Source organism: Sorex araneus, chromosome 10, assembly GCF_027595985.1.
Source record: "Sorex araneus isolate mSorAra2 chromosome 10, mSorAra2.pri, whole genome shotgun sequence".
Classification (NCBI taxonomy): Eukaryota; Metazoa; Chordata; class Mammalia; order Eulipotyphla; family Soricidae; genus Sorex; species Sorex araneus.
Window position 1 is genome coordinate 12,516,786 of NC_073311.1, and position 22,137 is coordinate 12,538,922.

Consider the following 22,137-nt stretch of genomic DNA (forward strand, 5'->3'; position numbering starts at 1 on the left):
GTGTGAGGCCTGAGTCCATCCCTGACAGCCAGTACTCAGAACTCATCCACACCCTGTACTCAGCACTGCATACTGCTGGGCGCAGGTACCACAGAGCACAGTTGGACTTATCTATCATCGTGACACCAGTGTCTGAGCTTTGTTGGGAGTGACCCCAAAAGGGAAAGGGGAGGGAGGAAGGAGATACTACATGATAAAGAGATAATGAGAGGGAGAAGGAAAGGGAGAGAGAGAGGGAGAGAGAGAGAGGGAGAGGGAGAGGGAGGGGAAGGGAGAGGAGAGGAGAGAAGAGGGGAGGAGAAGAGAAGGGAAGGGAAGGAAGAAGAAGGGTGGGAAGAGCAGGGGAAAAGAGGAGAATGGAAGGGGTAAGGGACAGAAGGGGAAGGAATGGGAGAGGGGTGAGAAGTGGGGAAGGAAGAGGAGAAGAGGGAAGAGGTGGGGAAACTAGAGGTGAGGAATTGAGGGGAGAACAGTGGGAAGGGGTGGAGGAGGGGGAGGGGAGCGGAGGAGAGAATGTAAGTGAGGAGGGGAGGGCAAAGGGAAAGGAAGGGGTGGGAGAGAAAGACAGGAAAGGGGGGTAGGAGGGGGAAGGTGGAAGAAGGGACAAAGAGAAGAGTAAAGGGGGAGGAAGAGGGGAGTGGAGGAGATTTGAGTCAAAGCCAATTTTGTATTCATACCTAAGAGAGCTCTAGGGGTCTTGCAAAAAAGCCTTTTGCTTAAGTGAATTCACACAAAGTAATGTACCAATTGCTACTGTACATTCTTTCACAGCTCTTATCTATGGAATTTGAGTCTTCCAAGCAGCTCAGAGTTCAAACAAGTGGAAATGAAACCAGAAGTAGATGACCTAAAAATGTTTTAACTGAATCCAAACTAAGAACTTTGTGGTTTTACTTATTTTTTGTATTAGTAGCACATGCGTACGGTAAGAGCATTCAAACAACACCCAGACAGTATATAGCAAACAGAATCTCCTTCCTTCCAGTTTCTACTTACACTTTGCAGCTTGTTCCCTGAGGAAACCGCTGTGACTGTCTGGGGCATTCTCCACACTAGTGTCCCCTAACCTCTTGGGCCTGTGGACACCATGCTCTAGTGCTGACTGCTTGCATGATTTGAGTCCCCACTGTTTGTTGAATTTGTCACACTTGTCCCAAACACATAGAAGTCACATTCAGAAGAGTAAGATGGGCCAAAATTTTAGAAACAAATCTTTTGGTGAGGATGTTGAGGGTGTCGGAGTTCCCTACTTAAAGATTGTTGGGGATATTTAGAAATAATTCCATCAGCTACAAAAAGAAAGCAGGAGGAAAGACAGAACCATGGCAAGTATCTTCAGCAAAAAAAAAAAATTTAATTTAATAATAAAGTTTCCAGAACTTTGTTTTCCTAGTAAGTTTCCCTTGGATGGTGTTCCTTCTACCCCCCAAGATTGTATTTGGTTCAGGATACCTCTAGACAACACTGAAATAAGAGAAGTAGAATCATTATTTAATAGTCAAAGGAACTATTATTCCAGCTCTAGAACTTAATAGTTTTGTGACCCTGGGTAATTTAGCATCTGTTCAGAGTCTTGGAATCAGTAGAGTAAGAACAAGAGCACAGATTTGGGGTATAGATTAGTTCACAGGAGGCTGGTACCTTCTTCCTGTAGCATCCTCCATGTGGAAGAAATTACTGGGAGTATTTAAATATCTATATGCCATTTGCCTGTTAGTTGTGTAGCTAGTCATAAAAGTGTTTCAAACTATAAAATGGCTAAGTACACCAACTTTAAAATTTTTAGTCTTAATAATAGCATTATATTATCTACTGCTTGATATAATACTACATAACTCTATTATAAATATAATATGTTGATATATTTGGTGGGCTTTGGGGCTCCACTTGGCTGTGTCTAGGGCTTATTCCTAGCTTTGTGGTCAGGGATCACTCCTGGTCGGCCTCAGGGGACCGTGGACTATGTGGTTGTGAGGATTGAACCATGGTTGGCTGCAGGCAAGTACCTCCCGTCCTATCTGTCTGGCTGGAAACTTGTAATATTTTCTGATGTCATAGTCTGATTATAAATTATGGTCATTATTATCTTTTAAAAATTCTTACTTTTGGGGCTGGAGCAATAGCACAGCGGGTAGGGCATTTGCCTTGCACACAGCTGACCCGGGTTCGATTCCCAGCATCCCATATGGTCCCCTGAGCACCGCCAGGGGTAATTCCTGAGTGCAGAGCCAGGAGTGACCCCTGTGCATTGCCAGGTGTGACCCAAAAAGCAAAAAAAAAATAATAAATAAATATTAAAAATTCTTACTTTTGAGTCATCTTCCTTGCCAGCCACCCATGACACATTCTCAATTACAGATGGGTGCCATTGAGACCGACTGCATACAGAGCACCTACTTCTGCAGAGCAGTTAGGGGAGCGTGCCCCAGCCCCCTCCCCACAAGCTTGGCTCTCCTGCAACCACAGTAATTTGGATATGTCAGAATGTGTCATTCAACATACAACTCTCCATGTGAAAAGACTCAGAGAGCATTCTACTTTGCTGAGGAAGGCTGGCAACTGTAACTTTCATTGTAATATATTTATGTGCTTTTTTTTTTCCCTCCCCCAGGCCTCTAATCCTGGGCAATTTGAAAATGACAGTGACACATTGTGGCAGAGAGGACAAGTTCCAGAATCTGTTGTCTGTCACAGTCGAGTAGGAATAAACACAGATGCCCCGGATGAAGCCCTGGTTGTCTGCGGCAACGCAAAAGTGATGGGGACAATCATGCATCCCTCTGACAGCCGGGCAAAGCAGAATATCCAGGAGGTGAGGCCTTGGGTGGGCCCCTGACGCCTGAGTTAACTGGCGGGGGGTGGGGAGGGGCACGGGGGGGGGGGGGCGCCTCCTGGTCTCTGACACACCTCACCTAGAGTGACTCAGGTGTTGGTGCTTGTGTGAAGCCAGACTCAGTGACAAGTGTCGAAGTGATAGCCTTTCTACTGACCACCCCTAGAGATGGATTGTAAGGTAGGAGCAGAGAGCCAAGGCCGAAGAGTGCTGGCTTCTCCTACAGGAGGTATCTGGGTCATTCGCCACCGGCTTCTGTCCTTACTCCACTGCCAGAGCAGGCCTCTTTTCTTCCATTTCTCTCCCCATTTATCTTCTGGCCTCTGATTCAGCTCATTTCCTGCCCCGATTTCTTCTGACCTTTCCAACAGCTTCTTCCCAGGGTCCCTGGTACCATCGCTCTACCAATGGTCTTCCTTACTCACTGTCCTTTGAGGAGCAGTTGGAAAAGAGCTCCTTCTGCCCTGCCAAAGTTGACTTTATTGCCTGACGTTCAGGGTCAAGATCTTCCCCCACCAAAGAGAGGTAATGACCTGGTGGCACTCAGAAATCAGGAGGCTGCCACTCTACCTGGGACTTACCCTAGCCAAGTGACCTTAGATGGAAGGCTTCACCCTGCGAGAATTCAGGTGTCTCTGTCAGATGGAAATGTGTCTCCCCACTGAGTCACTTATCTTTTAAACCCACTGAGATCATAAATGGACTGGAGTGATAGCACAGCGGGGTAGGGCATTTGCCTTGCATGCGACCAACCTGGGTTCAATTCTTCTGTCCCTCTCGGAAAGCCCAGCAAGCTGCTGAGAGTATCCTTCCCGCACCTGGCAAGCTACCTGTGGTGTATTCGATATGCCAAAAACAGTAACAAGTCTCACAATGGAGATATTACTGGTGCCCGCTCCATGAACAACAGGACAATAGTGCTACAGTGTTGCTACAGAGATCATAATGGAATGAATGGGACAGGGAAGGTTCAGCTGCTAATTGCTTAGCCTGGACACTCTGGGTTTCACTTCCAGTGTCATCATTTTCCATTCATTACTTCTACCACTACTGGTAGCATTGTTCAGGCTGTGACAGAATTGTTTAGTTGTCCCCCCCCCACATCTGAACTCCTCCCCCTCTCTTTCTTTGTTTTTTTTTTTTAGTTAATAAAAGATTTAATCTATCAATCACTGGCTGTTCTTCCAGACTGCATTCCTCTCCCTGTGCAAATCTGTCACTGGTTTTTCTAAACTGGCCGAGGAATGTCTTCCTTTGCTGAGAGGATTCTAGAGAATGGTTGTAATTGTAGACTTTTTATGCTGATTACAAAGCTACATCTCATGTTGTAAGAACTGTGACCTTCTAGCCAGATGGGAAATCTCAGGGATAGAAAATTCTCACATACATTTGCAGATAGAGATACTGTGTGCTTGACCTTTAGAGAGAGATAAAATTCCTGCTTTTAAAATGCCGGCCAACTCAGACACACCCGTTCCACTGGCTCTACCAAAGCCTTACATGTCTTAATCTAATGTAGGTAGAGGATGACAAACAGTCAAATTCTGCACCACCGTTTTGGCACCACTTATTTCCACAGCTCCGTTGACTACAACCTCACAGGGTACTTCTTGGTTTGAAGAAATATGTTGTCTTAAAATTAATAGTTTCTCGGTGATTCACTAATAAAAAATTTTAAAAAAGAGAAAAACTAAAAAAAAATTAACAGTTTCTCTTGAACTTCCCTTTTAGGAAGTCTGTACCATATAAATGAAATGTTACCCCGATCCTACAGATAAAGTTCCCAGATCCCATTTTTTTCTCACAACAGCATAATGGAATAAATAGAATCCCAGACTCTTGTTTGATTCAAGTTTTAGTCTTGGTTCTGGAAAACTGAGTCAAGTATCATCTATGATTCTCTTTTCCAGTCTGAGAAGAGAGAATACTAGTTTCCTTTTACAGAGGCTAAGGGGTTTTTCTAAGTTCCAACACACGATGCATTTTTAGCTATGTGAGGCTAAGTAAGTAGATAAAATTTACCTGTAAAAATGCTGATAACATTTATTTATCTAATGATTTTATATTTATATATGTTCTTTATGTCACTGAGAAGGTTTGCGGCACAACCACTTGTGGGCCAGTCAGAGGAGAGACACAGTGAGATACTGAGAAGAAGAGCTTTATGGGCAACCAGGCAGCTTGTGGGGCGATGATAATCTCATGTTCATCTTGTCTGCCTGGTCATAATAAAGGTTGTTACTAGAGAAGGAAAGGGAAGTTTAAAGAAATGGTTGGCTATAGGCCTGGGCTTCCGAAGAATCGTGGGCTGGTCTCCTGAGGTACCCAGCCTTGCCTACAGACCCAGACAAAGTAGGGAGTAGGCTTTTGAGGAAGAAAAAAATGAGGAATATGGTCCTTATCTTTTAACTTTGAGGCAAGGACAGTTGCTCTTGTCAATTATTAATCTTTGGCCTAGTTTAATAGGCCTTTGCTCATACATCTATGAAATAATATGTCTCTAGAAAGCTTATCTGTTCTTTTTGCCATTGATTGCAGACAAGAGAGATGGTAGTGATGGTGGTGGTGCTCACGATGTTTCAGTTTTATCATCATAGCTCCCTGATTCCGTCATTTGTTTTCCTTTCTTTTTTAATTTTAATGGAGAAAAGGCCACAACTATTGATACAATTCTAGAATTAACACTGATTACATAACAAAATTCCAACATTAAAATCAATAAGTATAAAAAATCAATTTATGTGAAAATTGTTATATTTGATCACAGGTTAAGTCCTTGTCTAAGGATTTATTAAGCTGTGTGTTGCTAGATGAGCCTTCTATGTTATTTCTTTTGTTTATTGAGTTTAGCTGGCTTCTATTTTTCTTTTCTATCTAATTTGGTGTACTCCTCCTGGAATTTCAGTATTGAGGAATTAGGAAGTGTTCAGAGACTTCAGGATCTATGATCTGGGCCAATGAGTTGACAAGGTAGTGGCTTTGGGAGGTCGGTGTGGCTGCTGAGGTTTCAGCAAATATGGAGGTTAGGGGAGGCTATCCACCCCTACTCCAAAAAATACCGAAGTTCTCAGCCAGCACACCATGTATCTAAAGTTATTCCCAGTTTGGTATCTCTGCAGAGAATATTCATGAAGTGGTAGTGTTAACGTAGCTGCAGTGGTAGGGTGTGGATGCAGCGGCCAGGGTGGGTATTCAGCCCACCTGTCTCCTGAGGGTGCCTCAGACTGATTCAGTCATTTTCAGCTTTTGTAAAAGAGACTCATTCTCCCAACTGTGCTGGAAATGGGCCTTTGCATAGAGCTAGAGGCAATTGACCGCTCCTGTTTAAGGATACCTAGTTAACACAAAGAGTGGACCCAAAGTAGATTCATGTCTGCCAAAGCCCCATCAAGATTTAAGAGCTAACCTAATTTTAGTTTCTGCCTCTCCCCATAGTGGAATTTTAAACCAATCTGAAATTTCTTGGTTTGCACTAGTGAGGTAATATGTATGAAGAGACCTCGGCCTCCATGTAAGAGAAGGGGGCTTGATCGCAAAGAATCTTTTTAACCCTAAAGTTGTCCCTGTCTCTTCAGACTATAAAAATCTTGAGTTTTGCATAACTTATTGAAGTAACTTTTTACTTGCTAGATGGGATATTGATCTATTATTTCATTAAAAAATATTTGAAAGCCAATAAGACCTTCAAATGTATTTGAATTGTCACCTAAGAATCACAGGAAGAGCTAAATAGAAAGGAAGGACCTTATTGACAAGAAAACAATGTATAAGTTGGCTACAAGGTACCAGAGAATAATCTTGAGAGAAGAGTCTGAGTTATGGTGATGCAACAATCTGTACACATTTACAAGTGTTCCAGAGTGTATTGTGTATATTTATGTGTATGGGGTTGAGTTCATGATTGAGAAACATGCCATAGGCACATGCAATCACACATCCCACATCTAGAAAGTGATGGTGCTATGTTAGCCGGGTAGAGTTTGCTTTTTTAGGTAAGTTTTTAGAATAATAAGTAGGAAGTGGTGATGGCCCATCAAGTATGGCTGTTGTAGTCTTCAATATCCAGGACTTACTCATGGCTATGTGTTCTGGGATCACGCCTGGCAATGCTCAGGGCACAATATACAGTATTGGAGATCAAACCTGGGTCAGCTGCACGCAAGGCATGCACTCTACGTGCTGTGCTATATTTCTAGTCTCCAATTAACAGTTCTATTCAGTGTGGCCTGGAGTCCTTATCAGCACAAGGTTATTTCTTTTGGGGGGAATGGGGAACTTCCTAGCTGTGCTTGGAGGATTCTGGGGCCCCACAGGCAATTTTCAGCCAATCTGGCAGGCAGTTCAGTGCAAGGACCCAAGGATAAGATGCAGCTCAGGTCCTGCAGTGTTGGGGCTCCAAGGCTGCAGCTTGGATGCTCATGTGGTGCCTGGAATTGAACCTAGGCAGAGTGCAAGCTAGGCATGACTTATGACCACTATCTCCTGGCCCCATGAAGTTACTTTGAAGGTTTTCTCTTGACTTAATCAAAAGCCAAAATAATGTAGCCATGTATCTGCCCCCAGGAGGGGGTTCCTACACCATCCCAGTTACATGGTCTAGTCAGTTTGTTTTTGCTTCCTTAATCCTAGAGAGTTCAGCTCAGTTTCAGAGAGAAGAAAGGGGGGCAGGAAGTTGCGAGAAGTTTTGATGATCTGATTACAGGATGTTTGCTTTTTAGCAATGGGAAGCAGAGCTGGTTTCTGAATGAGCAGCCATCAAAGGAAGCATCCAGACTGTGTGGCTAACACAGTGGCCTGGGCAACGACGAGCCTGCTGCCTGGCCATGGCAGCCCCTCTTGCCCCTACAAAGCAGCCCAGATTGCATTGCAGATTTTTAGTTCACGAGCATTCTGCACAGAGTCCAGTGGAGAAGATCCCTGGTGCTTATCTGACACACCTCTAAGCCCAGAGGAGATAAGGGAGAAAGGGAGATAAGTTTGAAAGCTGTGAAACAAAAGCAAAGGGGAAATTTGGTGGGCCTGAGGGAGCCAGTTGTTACTAGAAGGCCGGTTCTATTTCCTGAGGTGACCACAGACCAGAGAAAACAACCTAGGTCTTACAGTGGGCACCGAGGAAAATGAACTTGGGAAAGTTGTGCTGCAAGGAAAGGAGCATGAAGAAATATGGAGACGTTGAAAGCATCAGTTCAGTTTTGTGGTAAAGGTGGAAAATAAGGCAGTCAAAAAATAACAATAAACGTTAAAGTCAGGGGTTAGAGAGATAGCACAGTGAGTAGTGCTGGTCTTGCATGCAGTCATCTTTGTTACCCCTAATGGTCCCCTGAGAACTGCCAGGAGTGATCCCTGAACACTGTCTTCCCCTACTTCTGTTACAGTCTTAGTTTATATAGAAATCACGTAGGGTGGTAACACAAAGGTGGGTTGAACATCAACAAATCAACAAAGAAGGGTAAAACCACTTCTCGAGGAGATTAACAAAATCTCATCTAAGGAGATTACTAGGAGATCCGCTCAAGGATGGGGTCCAAACAAGGGTGTGTCAGGGTGTGTCCCTTTCTTCCTTCCTCAGCTAGTAATCTGCTTAAATAGTTATAGTAAATTTACTTCTAATATTTCTAGCAATGTCATTCTGTATGAACACAGTAAGAGATATATCAGACTTAAAGTTTGGTTCTTCCTGAGAACATTCACTATATATTCCACACCGCAGTCCTCAGGCCAAGTTAGTCTTCCTAACCCCAGCAGGGTCCTAGTCTCGTCATTACTTTTGGATCATGACAGCATTTGTCTATGATTACGCTCTCAACTTATAGTTGAGTATTGTGGCACTTTGGCCTGGCCCTTTTCGATGCCAGGGTAGCTTATAGCTTGCCCTGGGTCCATTCTGTCCCTCATTGGGACCCTGCTTTTGGGGTGCTAGGGACTAAGGGCAACTGAGTTGAGAAAGCAGATGCCCCGGAGTAAATATTGTTGGAATCAATCAACTCCCAAGTTACAAAGCATAATATTAACTGTCTTCCTGTGTCCATACAGAAAGGACATTGCTTTAAGGTAAACTAAGTTCCCTGCAGCAAGGCTAAAAGGACAAACCCCATGTTATCCTACATCAATCAAACACATATGCCATCTCTCCTCAGGCCCTGAGCTGAATGCAAAAGTTCTGGGTTCAGGGTGAGCCAGTGTTATTCAAGCTGCTATGGAGAGAGAATGAAGTTTGGGCATGGGCCTGAGCCAGGCAAGGGATGAGCAGATCTTACTACCTGAACAAATGGCGTCTGTGGATGCCAGGCCTGTCTCCTCAGGGCTGTTGAGTTAGGTATACAGATACCTCTGAGGATGGCCATGTGCAGCCCCAGAACTTTCCCAAACTGCTGCAGGCAAGATGAAACCAAACAGCCAGATTATGTTTTTAGTTTCTTACTAAGTTGTCCAGCAAGTCATTAAGTGCTGGTCTGGGTTGGTTCCTATAATGGGACTCCAAGAAGGCCCAGCCCTTGTCTCAAGGGTTTCTCCAGGCCAAGTGTATACATGTAAGCCATATGAATAGTTTATATTTACCGTTGACTTATTGGCAAACCAGCATTAGAAAAATAAAGACCATTTTCTTCGAGAGAAACATTTCCTGTGGGTGTTTAGATTCGTAAGTCAATGCTCAAAAGTTCTTTGGTCAAAAAAATCTGTTTATCATAGAGAGTATCATGCTGAGTGAAATGAGTCAGAAAGAGAGGGACAGACATAGAATGACTGCACTCATTTGTGGAATATAAAATAACATAATATGAGACTAACACCCAAGGACAGTAGAGACAAGGGCCAGGAAGATTGCTCCATGGTTGAAAGCCTGCCTCACAAGCTGGGGGAGAAGGCAGCTGGGATAGAGAAGGGATCACTAAGTCAGTTGATGGTTGGAGGGATGGCTCGGGATGTGAGATGTGTGCTGAAAGTAGATAAACATGATGGCCTTTCAGTATTTGCATTGCAAACCATAATACCCATAAGTAGAGAGAAAGAGGGAAATTGTCTGCCATAGAAGCAGGGGGAGGGGTGAGACAGGGAAGGGGAGGGATACTGAGGACATTGGTGGTGGAAAATATACACTGGTGGAAGGATGGGTGTTCAATCATTGTGTGACTGAAACTCAAACATGAAAGTTTTGTAACTGTAGCTCACAGTGATTAAAAAAATATCTGTAGGGCTAAAGAGATAGGTAGGACAATGAGTTCTTAAGTATAGTTTACCCAGGTTCCATCCCCAGCATCCCATATGGTTCTCTAAGCACTACCAGGAGTAATTCCTGGTGTAGACTAACCTGAGAATCACTGGGTGTGGCCCCAGACCTACCTCCCCCTACTTCCACCCCCCAAAAAAAATTAACCCCCAAATCTGCCTGCAATATAATGGCAATAGTGTTCTAGAACCTAATTGTGATGTCTATTAATATGTCTTGGGAGAAGAATACGTTTAAGGATCCAACTCTGATAATAGAAGTCATTTTCCTTCTAAGCCATCAGACAACCTGTGTAAGGGCTGCACTTCCTTGGTGTTCCATCACAAGTGAAGACGGAATTCAGCTTCTCTGTTGGTGGATGATGGGTCTCGGGGAGGAAAGGGAGGAGATAATAGGAAGTAGGTAAAGTCTCACAAGATTCCCATGGGATGGGGAGCAGAGATTTGGGTAAATTCGCTGGCATAAGGATCTTCATGGATGAGCCCACTTGCTATTAGCGTGAGGGATTATTCTGTCCTCTTACTGCCTTCTTTCTTTCATTCCTTCTCTGCGGTGACTTGTTAAACAGTTTGCTAAGGTAATCTGCAGGTTCTAAGATGACTAAAACATAATGAAGTATTCATCGCAATTTGAGCTACCAATGAGAAACATGCATTGAATCCCCAGTGCTTGGAACACCATCTAGGACCTAATAGCTACTCAGTGAACTTGGTTAGATGAATGAAGGAGCTTACAGTGATAAATGTCTGCAAAGGGCAAGAGGAGGTTGACCCGCATTTTCCTACTGTGGCCTGCATGCGCTTCCAGGCTCATGTCTTAGTCCTCATAGTCAAAGTCTTTGCCCACATTGCCTGTGTGATGCAGATATCATTTCTGGGATTTGCCACCACAGGACTTGGCTCACTGTCATCTTTCTTCCTGGTATCCTTGACTTAGTCTCATCTTTCCACCTCCATACCTAACTCTTTCCCTAACTACTTCCTGTCTTAATGGTTTTATTTATTTATTTATTTTTGCATTTTGTTTTTGATCCCTACACAGCAGTACTCAGTCCCTGTACTCAGGAAGCACTCCTAACAGTGCTTGGGGTACCACCTAGTGCGCCAGGGATCAAACTGGGGTCTTCTGTATTGTAAGGTAAATATCTTCATCCATGTACTAGCTCTCTGGCCCTTAAGATATTAATGTATTCAACAAATAATTAGTTGGAAACCTACCTGAAAGAAGTAGTAAGTTTTCACAGGAGCTGGCGACAAACAGAAAACCATGTCCTGAAATACATCCTCATCTTCATGAGTGTGTCAGTCCTCCGTGGGGAAGACAAATGAAAAAGGTTCCACAACAGGTTGACTGGTGATAACTTTAATTAATGTTGTGAAGGGAAAGAATGGCTCTATTTGCACCGTGGCAGGGGGTCTTTCCCTTGTCTTAGAGGTCAAAGACCACTTTGAAGAAAACAAAATGAACTCCTAGACTCAGTGGAAACTCCAGAACTTTGGTGGTACATACACACTTGGAAGTTAAGCTATCAACCCCAAATTTTTTAATATTTTCAACTAGTGATAAATCAATTTTTAAAAAGAGTGTAAAGGAAAGTTGCTAAATATTTCTGGCCCCCATTATCTGTTTTATGATTAGATGCCTAAGTCTATTTAACAATGATTAGATTAATATATGAGGACAATAATAGAGGAGTGCTCATGCTGAAGGGATGTTTCTGGTAGGGAGAAGGCTAGTGGTGGAAAGGAAGGGTTTCTGAGGCTGAGCAGAAGTCCTAGGAACATGTTTGAGAAATGAAAGAATTTGAGATCTTGACTGGGCTTTTCTGGCACTAAGAAGCTGTTCTTTATGCTCCCTCCACTAGAAGTATTTCAGAAACCTCCTGGGAGCAGCCAGAATTCTCTGCATTTCTCATACTGTGACGCAATCACATGTGAGGAGTCTGCCTTTCTGTCTGGAACACAGACTTTAAAGGAACAATCAGTTTTTAAATCCCAACACTGAATGCGATCCATGGTATCGTGAAGGTGATTGAGGTTAGTTCAATGTAACATGAATGAATGAAGTGAACCCAAGATCCTTTTTCCCCCCCTAATGGAGCACACCTGCAGTGCTCAAAGGGTTACTCCTAGCTCTGAACTTGGGGTTCACCCAAGTACCACCCGTGTGGTACTTTTATGTAGTGCTGGGAATTAAACCCAAGCTTTCTTCAAGCAAAGCATGCACTCGGTCCTTTGAGCTTTTTCCCTGGCCCCTGAACCACCAAGCTTTTGATAAGAGTAGTTATCAAAATTACTGTGAACTCAAAATGACATTCTCTGGCAAGTGACTGAAGTAAAGCTAGCTCAGTTAGCCCGATAAGCACCAAGCCACAACCTTTCACAACCAGTCAAACAAGGGGTAGGCAGAAAGCATTTATTGGCACATAAAGGCTTGGCTCTCAGGAGGAACCACAAATCCTCCAGGGAGGAGCTGAGAACAGTTTTCTTTTAGTGGGAACAACGGAGTGTCTTTGATGGCTCCAACACACAGAAGAATATTCAGGCAATATATTAACTCCGGAGAACCCTTGGTTTCAGAATCCAATTATATTCTAATAAAATACTGAAGGGACCCAGGTACAACTGTCAATTTTTCGACCTTGTTGAATAAGGTCATTTTTTAAAAAATCACCATTAACTTAAAAACAACAAGAGCAAAAAAAAAAAAAAGCCAAAATTCAAATTAAAAGGAAATCATTTGAATCAAACATCTTTAGTGTCAGGAAAACTTGTATTGTTCTCCCTTTGATTAGAACCCATTGAAATTTTTTGAGGCATTTATATGACAAGAGGGAGAGACTTGGTGAACCAGGAAAAGCAGGACGGACGCCCCTGCTCGGGCCTGGGGGAGGATGCCACCTGTCTGAACCAGAGGTGTTGAGAAGCCAGCAGGTGGACCAGCGGGGTTGGCAATATGCTCCCAGAAGAACGTTTCTTAGGGTGGCCGTAAGTTCTAAAGTGATTCAATGGTCTAGGGTGGCTGAAAGGTTGTTACTCGAACAGAGTCTGGCTTTTCAAGTGGCATTTTCAAGATTGACTGTTTCTGGTCTTTCACAGAGTTCCCATTTACCTTGCAATCAGAGCAGCTATGGTTTCCCTTCCCAATAAAGTGACCTCCTTCTCCAAAGGAGACTTCACCTCTCAAAGGGAAAAAAATCTGACAAAAGCAGGAAATGAGGGACTGTGGGTTCTGTAATTTAGGCAGAAAACCGCAGGCTCTGTTTATTACTCAGTCGATGGAAGCCACTGACACTAACCTTAAAACATTGATTCCATGGAGAAGAAAGACATGAAAGTATCAGGATAACTTGGGCAAGAGAAAAGGGCAGTCCTGTGGGGCTGGAGCAATAGCACAGCGGGTAGAGCATTTGCCTCGCAGGCGACTGACCTGGGTTCTATTCCTAGTATTCCAAATGGTCCCCTGAGCATGGCCAGGGGTAATTCCTGAGTGCAGAGCCAGGAGTGAATTCTGTGCAGTTGCTGGGTGTGACCCAAAAAGAAAAAAAAAAATCGGGGGCGTCCCACTGCAGTATTCGTGTCTGGGTCACTCTGTGCATGGACCGGAAATGCATATATCTAAGCAGGTGAGATCTGCCCTTCTGTAATTAACTCAGGTTGACACAAATGAACAGCTGAGAAGAATAGCCCAAATGAGGATTGTCGAGTATGACTACAAACCTGAATTCGCCTCAGCAATGGGAATCAACCCTGCCCATCAAACAGGTATGCTCATGGAGTCCCCATTCCCTTTCGTACTGCCAATGATTAGCATATTAATTCCCCCTTAGAGGAAGGTTGGGTGATGACATTTGACATCTTCTAGTTAGCATTTACATATTGCTTCCAACATTTGGCTTTGAGTCCAAAAAAAAGCAGAGAAAAGAACACTCCCACTTTTTGAGCTCTCTACAGAGTTTCTTAGCTCGAATGTGGTTTTTTGCTCTAAAATACATCATAGATCATAGATCATAGATCATAGATCAAAGCAAAAAATGGACAAAGGTCTTCTGTATGGTGTCTGATATTCCACCCTGCAATCTGGTGCACCAGTATCACCCTAAGAGGATTTTTCTTCAGAAAGACCCTTTCCTGATGAAATTTATTGGAGTGCTTTTGCATCTAGGAATGATTGCCCAGGAAGTGCAAGAGATCCTGCCCAGAGCCGTGAGAGAGGTTGGTGATGTCACCTGTGAAAACGGAGAGACGTTGGAGAACTTCCTCATGGTCGATAAGGTAACCATTGAACTGCATTTACCTGCATTAGTATAACTCTGTGCTGAAACATTCCACAAGAGAACAGGACAGTGAAGAGGATACTAGGGTCTGGGAGAGAGCTCAAAGAACTGGAGCACAAGCTGAGGGTGGAAACTCTAAGGTATATCCCTGGTATCACATGACACACACCCTCTATCCCAAGTACCCCCTCATTTCCCACAGCATTGCTGACCTGAGCATGGAATCATCAGGCCTGTCCCTCTAGCAATGGCCCTGTACCCCACCCCAGCACCTTTGGTGTTGCCTTTAAGAACAAAAGAAAAGAGAGAATCCTTCATCAACCATGGTGGAAATCAGTGTCATATACGGTCAAAGAAATGCTAAAAGGAAAAACAAATATGCAACTGTAAGCATTAGATCTCAGTGGTTTGGGAGAAGGGAAAGTAGCCTTGGGGAAGCCCACTTAGCATGAGCCCCTTAACACAAAGATCAAACAGGGTTGGAAGCTCAAAGGGCTGGAGCATGCCCGTAGTATGCACGTGGCCCTGGTTCCGTTTACCCAAACTGCATTGTGGACGGACCATGGCAGACCTTCCGGCTGGCACAACTGCCAGGCTGAGTACCGCTAGAGGAAGATTTCATTAGAGTTTGTCTAAGAAATGGAAGTAGATTTATGAAGGCGATTGATTTTATCGTATCATTGAAATGGTCATTAAAATAATGTTATTTTGAGAATGATGGAAGACTGCATGAAATGCTCATTTTCTTTTTGGAGCACTTTTTCATCAAAATTGTTTGACTTTCGGGGCTGGAGCAATAGCACAGCGGGTAGGGCATTTGCCTTGCACACGGCCGACCCGGGTTCGATTCCCAGCATCCCATATGGTCCCCTGAGTACCGCCCGGAGTGATTCCTGAGTGCAAAGCCAGGAGTAACCCCTGTGCAGAGCCAGGTGTGATGCAAAAAAGAAAAAAGCAAAAAAAAAAAAAATTGTTTGACTTTCACAGCACAGTCATAAAGTGGGTTATATTTACTCAGAAATGTATGTCTCCTCAGTCCCCCAGGGACTTGTCTTAATTCCTTGATTTTCAAATCATTCTCTTGTGAAGGTTATTAGTTTATAGATTGGTTCTGTTTTTATAGATTAGCTCTCCTTCTCATGTGGCCAGATCTGAGGCTGCCGGGGCCTTGATGCTGTGTGTGATTTGACAGTTACCTGATTTTGCAGCTGTCAGTTTTGTGCAAGCTTGCCTCTTTCCTGAGGTTGCCAGTCCCTTCTACTGCTGCCTTGCCTACATTGCATCTTCATATTTGACACTGGAAAGGAGATGGTTGTAGGGTTCTGTAGAATTAGGGAGGGATGTGTAATGCTTCAGTTCACAGGGGCAATGCTTCTATGGGATTCACTGGGAGTCTTATTACAATGCAGCTTCTGGGGTTGGAGGTCCTGGGGCCTCCTCTTAATGCCCATCTTAGAGAGAAGAAGTTCTCTGGTCTCTTAGACCAGGCTATCACTTCATTTCAGAGTAGTAGCAGGAGAAGTGTATCTGAGGCCTGGGGGAAGGGAGAGAGCTTGAACTACAACCAGAAGTGCTCAAGGAATTATGGAACATAGACAGTGCAGTACAAACTTCAGAAAATTAGTATTCATCTTTAGGCCAACATTTTCTGAAATAAGGATTTAACATGTGCATTTTCATTGCAGGAACTCTACAAAATCAAAAGGTTTTTTTGTTTGTTTATTTGTTTTTGTGTTTGGGTCACACCCAGTGGTGCTCAAGGTTTTTTCCTAGCTCTACACTCAGGAATCACTTGTAGGCTAAGAGAACTGTATATAGTGCCAGGGATAGAATCCAGGTCTACCTCTTGCAAGGCAAGTGCCTTACCCAATATCTGGTTCGGGAAATGTATTTTTAACAACAAAATGATAAAGTTTTCTTTTTTTTTTTTTTTTGGTTTTTGGGTCACACCCGGAGATGCACAGGGGTTACTCCTGGCTCTTCACTCAGGAATTACCCCTGGCGGTGCTCAGGGGACCATATGGGATGCTGGGATTAGAACCCGGGTCGGCCGAGTGCAAGGCAAACGTCCTACCCGCTGTGCTATTGCTCCAGCCCCAAAATGATAAAGTTTTCTTATTAGACTGGGTGGGTGTTATCTACACAAGGAAAGAAACAGTTCTTTATTGGACTGGAGTGATAGCACAGCGGGTAGGCGGGTAGGGCATTTGCCTTGCATGCGGCCGACCCGGGTTTGATTCCTCCGTCTCTCTCAGAGAGCCCGGCAAGCTACTGAGAGTATTCTACCTGCAGAGCAGAGCTTGGCAAGCTAACCGTGGTGTATTCAATATGCCAAAAACAGTACCAACAAGTCTTACAAGGGAGATATTACTGATGCCCACTTGAACAAATCTATGAACAATGGGATGACAGTGCTACAATGTTACAGTGCTACAATAATCTTTATTATTACTTTATTTTTACTTCACATAGTAAAAATAGGAGAGGCTGCTAAAATCTCAGGGCTGGGACGAATGGAGACGTTACTGGTGCCCACTTGAGTAAATCGATGAACAATGGGATGACAGTGATACTTCAAATATTGTATTTATTCAGAAGTATCCCAATAATAAAGTCACTCTCATCCTTTTTACATTTTTATAAGATTTCCAGTGCAAGCAAGCAGTACACATGCCACTGTCCATCTCGGTGTACAGTGTGGTCACTAGGGGACTTGTGTGGTGGTAGGGACACTCGTCCATAGCTACGGCCTCCCTAGGAGCACTCAGGAAAGATTTCCGTTTCTTTCCATATGTGGATAACACCCACCCAGGGCCTCATGACTCCCTGCTCAGTAAACCATGACTTCTCCAGCCCTGGAATCTTCTTATTTCCTCCTAAGTTGCATGGAGTCAATTATCAGCAGTATGGGGATCTCAAGACCACTCCTACTCACATTCCCCAAGTGGGGAGACCACCCACATTCATTCCCAGGAAGCTCCATCCCCACATCCGTGAAGGGAGGGTTGACATTGTGGTTCTAGGTAGCCCAGTTCATTAGTCAGTGGAGGAGCAAGTGTGCTAGGACAGCTTTCAGTTTGGAAGAGGCAAAGCCAGCAGGGGCACGGAAGGAAACACTGCAGTGCTCTGAGGAACACAGACCTATGGTGGGACAGTCAGGGTGCATGGTCTGTCTGGCCACACTCCTTCACAGAATGCTCCATGCCCTGAGCCCGTGAACAGCCCTACAGTCTGAAGCGTGGCCTTCCCTTGGGCCCGTTTCTGATGGGAGATGACACTTGCAGGTCTATCCGTCCACCCTGTGGAATGCATTCTTCCATCTCCCAAGTAGGACACCAAACTCCTGCTTTCTTCTTACTTGCCAAGAATACAAAAGCCTGGTGCCTAGAGAGCTTCTGGCCTTCCTGGCTTCCCAGCCACACATTGGGCAGAGGTGACTTTCTTGTCCTTGCTGCTGTTTTGAGGGTCCACTTAGGGACTTTCTGACTTTTTTTGTCCTACAGCAATGGGGGAAGACCCAGCTAAGATTCAGTCTCTCCCCTCTGCACTCCCTGGCTCTTTCACCAATGTCCCTGTGCTATATAAGGAAATTTTCATTGAATCTACAATGCACACAAGTAATCTGTATGGAAATGTTGAAGTGTGGTATTCCTTAATCATTGCATTGCTATACCATTACCCCATGCCCTTTGCATAGTTAAGGGGCTGGAAAGATAGCACCGAGGTTAAGGCACTTTCCTGGCATGAGGCCCCTGCTTGACGCCTGGCACCACATATGGTCTCCAGAAGTGATTCCTGAGCACAGAACCAGGGGTAAATCCTGACCACAGTTAGGTGTGGCCCCAAAGCAGACAACAAAATAGTTGAATTTTGACAGATTATCATAAACAAAGCTGAGAAATCAGTGATGAAAATGATCAAAGCTTTTATAACCATCATGTTCTTTTGTGTTAAGAGTGGAGATGAATTTGCAAGAGAAACATTTTTTTTCTGCTCAGTGTATGTGTGTGTTGTGTACGTGCACGTGTGCATGTGTGTGTGTGTGTGATGGTGGGGGGAAACAGTTCAAGTACTGCTCAGAGGCTCTAGAGGCTACTCTTGGAGATTCAGTCCACAGGGTTGATGGTTTAATGCTTGAACCTGATACTGGGGTGCCGGTTGGACCCACGGTGCTGGGGCTACCAGGTTCACAGCTGCTGGAGCCTTGCAGTGTGGGAGATTGAACTCAGGCCCATGTGTGCCCAAAGTTTGCATCCTGATCCCTGAGTTATCTCCCATACTCACATGAAACTTTTCTGCATGGCAGGATTTGCTTCTTCAGGTAACTCCTCATGGTTTTCGGGTCCCGGTGACTACTCAGGGACAGGAGGTGGGGTGAGAGGACTCAGGGTTGCTCCTGAAACTAAGGGGCCACAGTTGCTGAGCCCCAGGAGCCAGACCTTAGTCCTTCTTGGGGCTTTGCTCTTTGGCTTGCTCATTTGTCTTGTCCTCTGATTTTTTGGGAGCTTATGTACATTCTTACATTTATTGAGAAAAATGTTGGCAATAAACATAAGAATGGCCTTCAGTGAGTTTACATCTGCATAGAGTTTTCTTTCTGCTAATTAGTCCTGGAGCAAACTGTATTATGTTTCAGGACAGTGTAAATCATTTGACTATAACTTAACCTGTGTTTCCATCCTTCTCATTGAATCAATTTTTCCTTTAACCATAAATAGGAATTTTCAGTTTCAAGCAAAAATAAATGTTGATGGTTTCTGACTTCCAGTGGCTTGGAGTCTTAATAGGCGAGAAGGCCAGTTCTCTCATTATAAAGCTCGAGCTGACAGTTACAGTAATGCTTCCATGGAAGGAGCCCGAGCTGGGTCGTGGGAGTCAGGGCCATGAGCTCAGAAATGAGAAGGCTGAAGTCCAGGCTCATGGATGGAAAGGAGGTGGGAGACAGAAAGATAAATGAAAGAAGAAATGAATGAGTAGACTGGAGGGTGTGAGAGGGAGAGAGTATGACCGTGACCTGCCAAGGCTGCCATTTCCTCATCTACTTTGTGTAAATGGACACCAAATCTGTCATTCTTAGCTGTCTCCTGGATGCCATTTCCCTCCTAACTGACCAGTCATCTATCCGGAGAATGAGCTTCCTTAAAAGCAAAACAAGGGGCTTTGGAGATAGTACAGTGTTAAGGCACTTGCCTTGTACACAGTCAACCCCGGTTCAAAGGTTCCCTGAGCATCACTGGCAGTGATCCTGAACACAGAGCTGGGAGTAGCCCCCAGAAGCTCTGCTAGCCGTGTCCTAAGACAAAAACAAAATCAAAGGGACTAGAGAGGTAGTTAAAGTGGTACAGTAGATGCCTGGCCTATGAGAAGCCCTGGATTCAACTCCCAACACCACTTGATCCCCTCCAGAACTGCCTGGTACAGCCTGAACATCTCTGGGGATAGTCCTATGGAAAAAACACTGATCAATCTCACGTCTGGCTTTTCATTGGTTGTGGACTTTTTACAGCCCTTTGCAATATAGATGGAACCTCATCTGTATAGTTTGTTTCCTAACATATGCAACCTCAGCCCCTAAGCACCAAGTGGAGACCCTTCAAATATAAGGAATCTGCACCCATTTGCACCTCTTGCTTTCCACTCCCCCCAACCCCCCCAGCCTCCCATCCAACGTGACCCCTGCAGTACTCATGGGACCATACACTGTTCTAGGCACTGAACCAAGGATGACTGTATGCATGCAAGGCTCTTTAGCCACGGTACTATTTCTCTGTCCTCTAAAGATTCTATCTTTAGAGTCATCATCTCACCTGAATCTCAGCACCTGGATGAACCCTGGCTCCCTCCCTCATCTGAAACAGTCGTCATGTTCCTTGGTGTCATTTCCTTGGTCAGAGTCAGCACCCCTGCAAGGGTGTGAAATATCTTTGCAGAAATGATAAAATGCTGTTCCTCTAGCTGGTGCAACGCCCCCCCCCCCCTGCCCCCACCTCAATGGACTTACTGCAGCCTTGTTCATAGCAGCCTGGAGACTTTTGGCCCTGAATAAAAAGGGTTTATTTGACTAATAGTTCTTTGCTTGTTTCTTCCCCCCAATATCTCCAATTCATGGCATGAGACCAGCAACATAAAATTCTCCCTATTTTCTAAACCTCTATCTTCCATTCTTTATCTGTGGCTTTAACTTCAGGGCTTGGTGAACACTAGGAATTCAAAGAATGTTGAATGAATTAAAGTCTGTGATACCTTGATTAAGCCTGTCTTTATTTTGCCTTAGGCCTAGACTAGTTTTTCTCAAAGAGCCTTGTTTGGCAGTGGCCTCCTTCTGAACTTGCTTCTTTCTGTGGCCTCCTTGTCCTAGTGATAGGCCGCTAGTCTTGTGCTGTGACCCCGTCCCCCACCCATATATGCAATGCTCACTGGTAGCCCCCTTGAAATTTCTTGGGAGCCCTCAAAGGGTCATGTGGTGGCCAGTTGAGAAAAGTTGTTCTAAGAGTACTTCTCACACTGGTGGTTTGTTCTCTCTGTTAAATTGCCTCCTTCCCTGGATTGGGAGCTTTTTGAGGTTAAAGAATGACTTTCATTATTGAACAAATGAGCAATCAAGTTGCTTAGTGGAGCTACTGATACACTGTGTATCCCTAGTAAGAGTTTACTTATGTGAATGCCTGTTTGTTTGTGGGCCATATCCGCCTGTGTTCAGGGCTTACCCCAGGCTCTGTGCGCAGAAATCACTTCTGGCAAGGCCTGGGGGACCAAATGGGAAGCCAGGGATCAAAGGCAGGTTGGCCACAGGCAACTTACTGCACCTTACCAGCTGTACTATTGTTCTGGCCCCAATGCCTGAGGCTTTTTGCTGTGACTGCAGCGGCCAGCCCGGTGACGGTGACGCTGGCCCAGGGCCATGTTAATGCCAATGATTTTAAATCTCCACAACATGAAAAGAAGTTGCTGTTACATCCAGAAATCTAAGAAGTGGCTCTCTGGGGAGAATAGATGAGTTCCAGTGTGAGTTGGAGATACCCGCTGAACATCTAGATGAACACTTCCAAAGGGGACACATCCTGTGGAATTTGAGAGAGCAGTTGGGGGACAGAGGGAAGCCGGACACCTGGGTGTAGATGTCCATTCATAAGGAAAAGGGCTGTGGACACAGGTCATGCTTGAAAGTCTGACTATGTCTGATCAGAAGATTTTCTTTTACCCTTGGGTGTTTCAAAAAATTTCAAATATGTTGCCTAAATTTAAAAAATTTAGGAAATCTTCACAGATTTCAGAATCTCTTTCTATTAAAGGCTGATGTTGGAATATAGCTAGTGTTAGCTAGTGATAAACAAATGGTGACAGGATAAGATCAGTAAGATCAGGAGTGGCGATCTTGCTACAGGAATTTAAGTAAGCCTCTGTTTAATCAGAAGATAAGAGCCAAGCTTTGTAAAATTGGAGGCTGGGGCCATGGTGCTGAGGTGTGACTCTGCAAGTGGCTGCCTGTATCCGGAATCTCTGCTTCCTGGGCCTGGCCCTGGCCCGTGGGTTTTCTAGAAAGCCAAGCAGGCTGAGAGGATGGAGAAGGAAGTAGGGAGGGAATGGAGGAGGACGAAAGGAAAGGAGCCTTCCTGAGTGTCGTGGATTTGGATGATGGAACAGTCACCATAAGCAGTGCATATCACAATGCACAGATTTCTTTTTTCTTTTTTTTTAAGTTCTTTTTTTTTAAATTTTTATTTTTTAATTAGTGAGTCATGGTGAGGGTACAGTTACAGATTCAAACATTTTGTGCTTGTTTTTCCCTCATGCAGTGTT

General features: G+C 44.4%; 1 protein-coding gene across 1 annotated transcript in view; it reads left to right on the forward strand.

The window, feature by feature from the left end:
• Positions 1 to 22,137, forward strand: part of MYRFL (myelin regulatory factor like) — a 156,973-nt gene that overhangs the window by 93,591 nt on the left and 41,245 nt on the right. Inside the window, 3 exon segments of the mRNA XM_055118411.1 lie at positions 2,612 to 2,812; positions 13,717 to 13,825; positions 14,226 to 14,335. Coding sequence (XP_054974386.1) covers positions 2,612 to 2,812; positions 13,717 to 13,825; positions 14,226 to 14,335 — 420 coding nt within the window.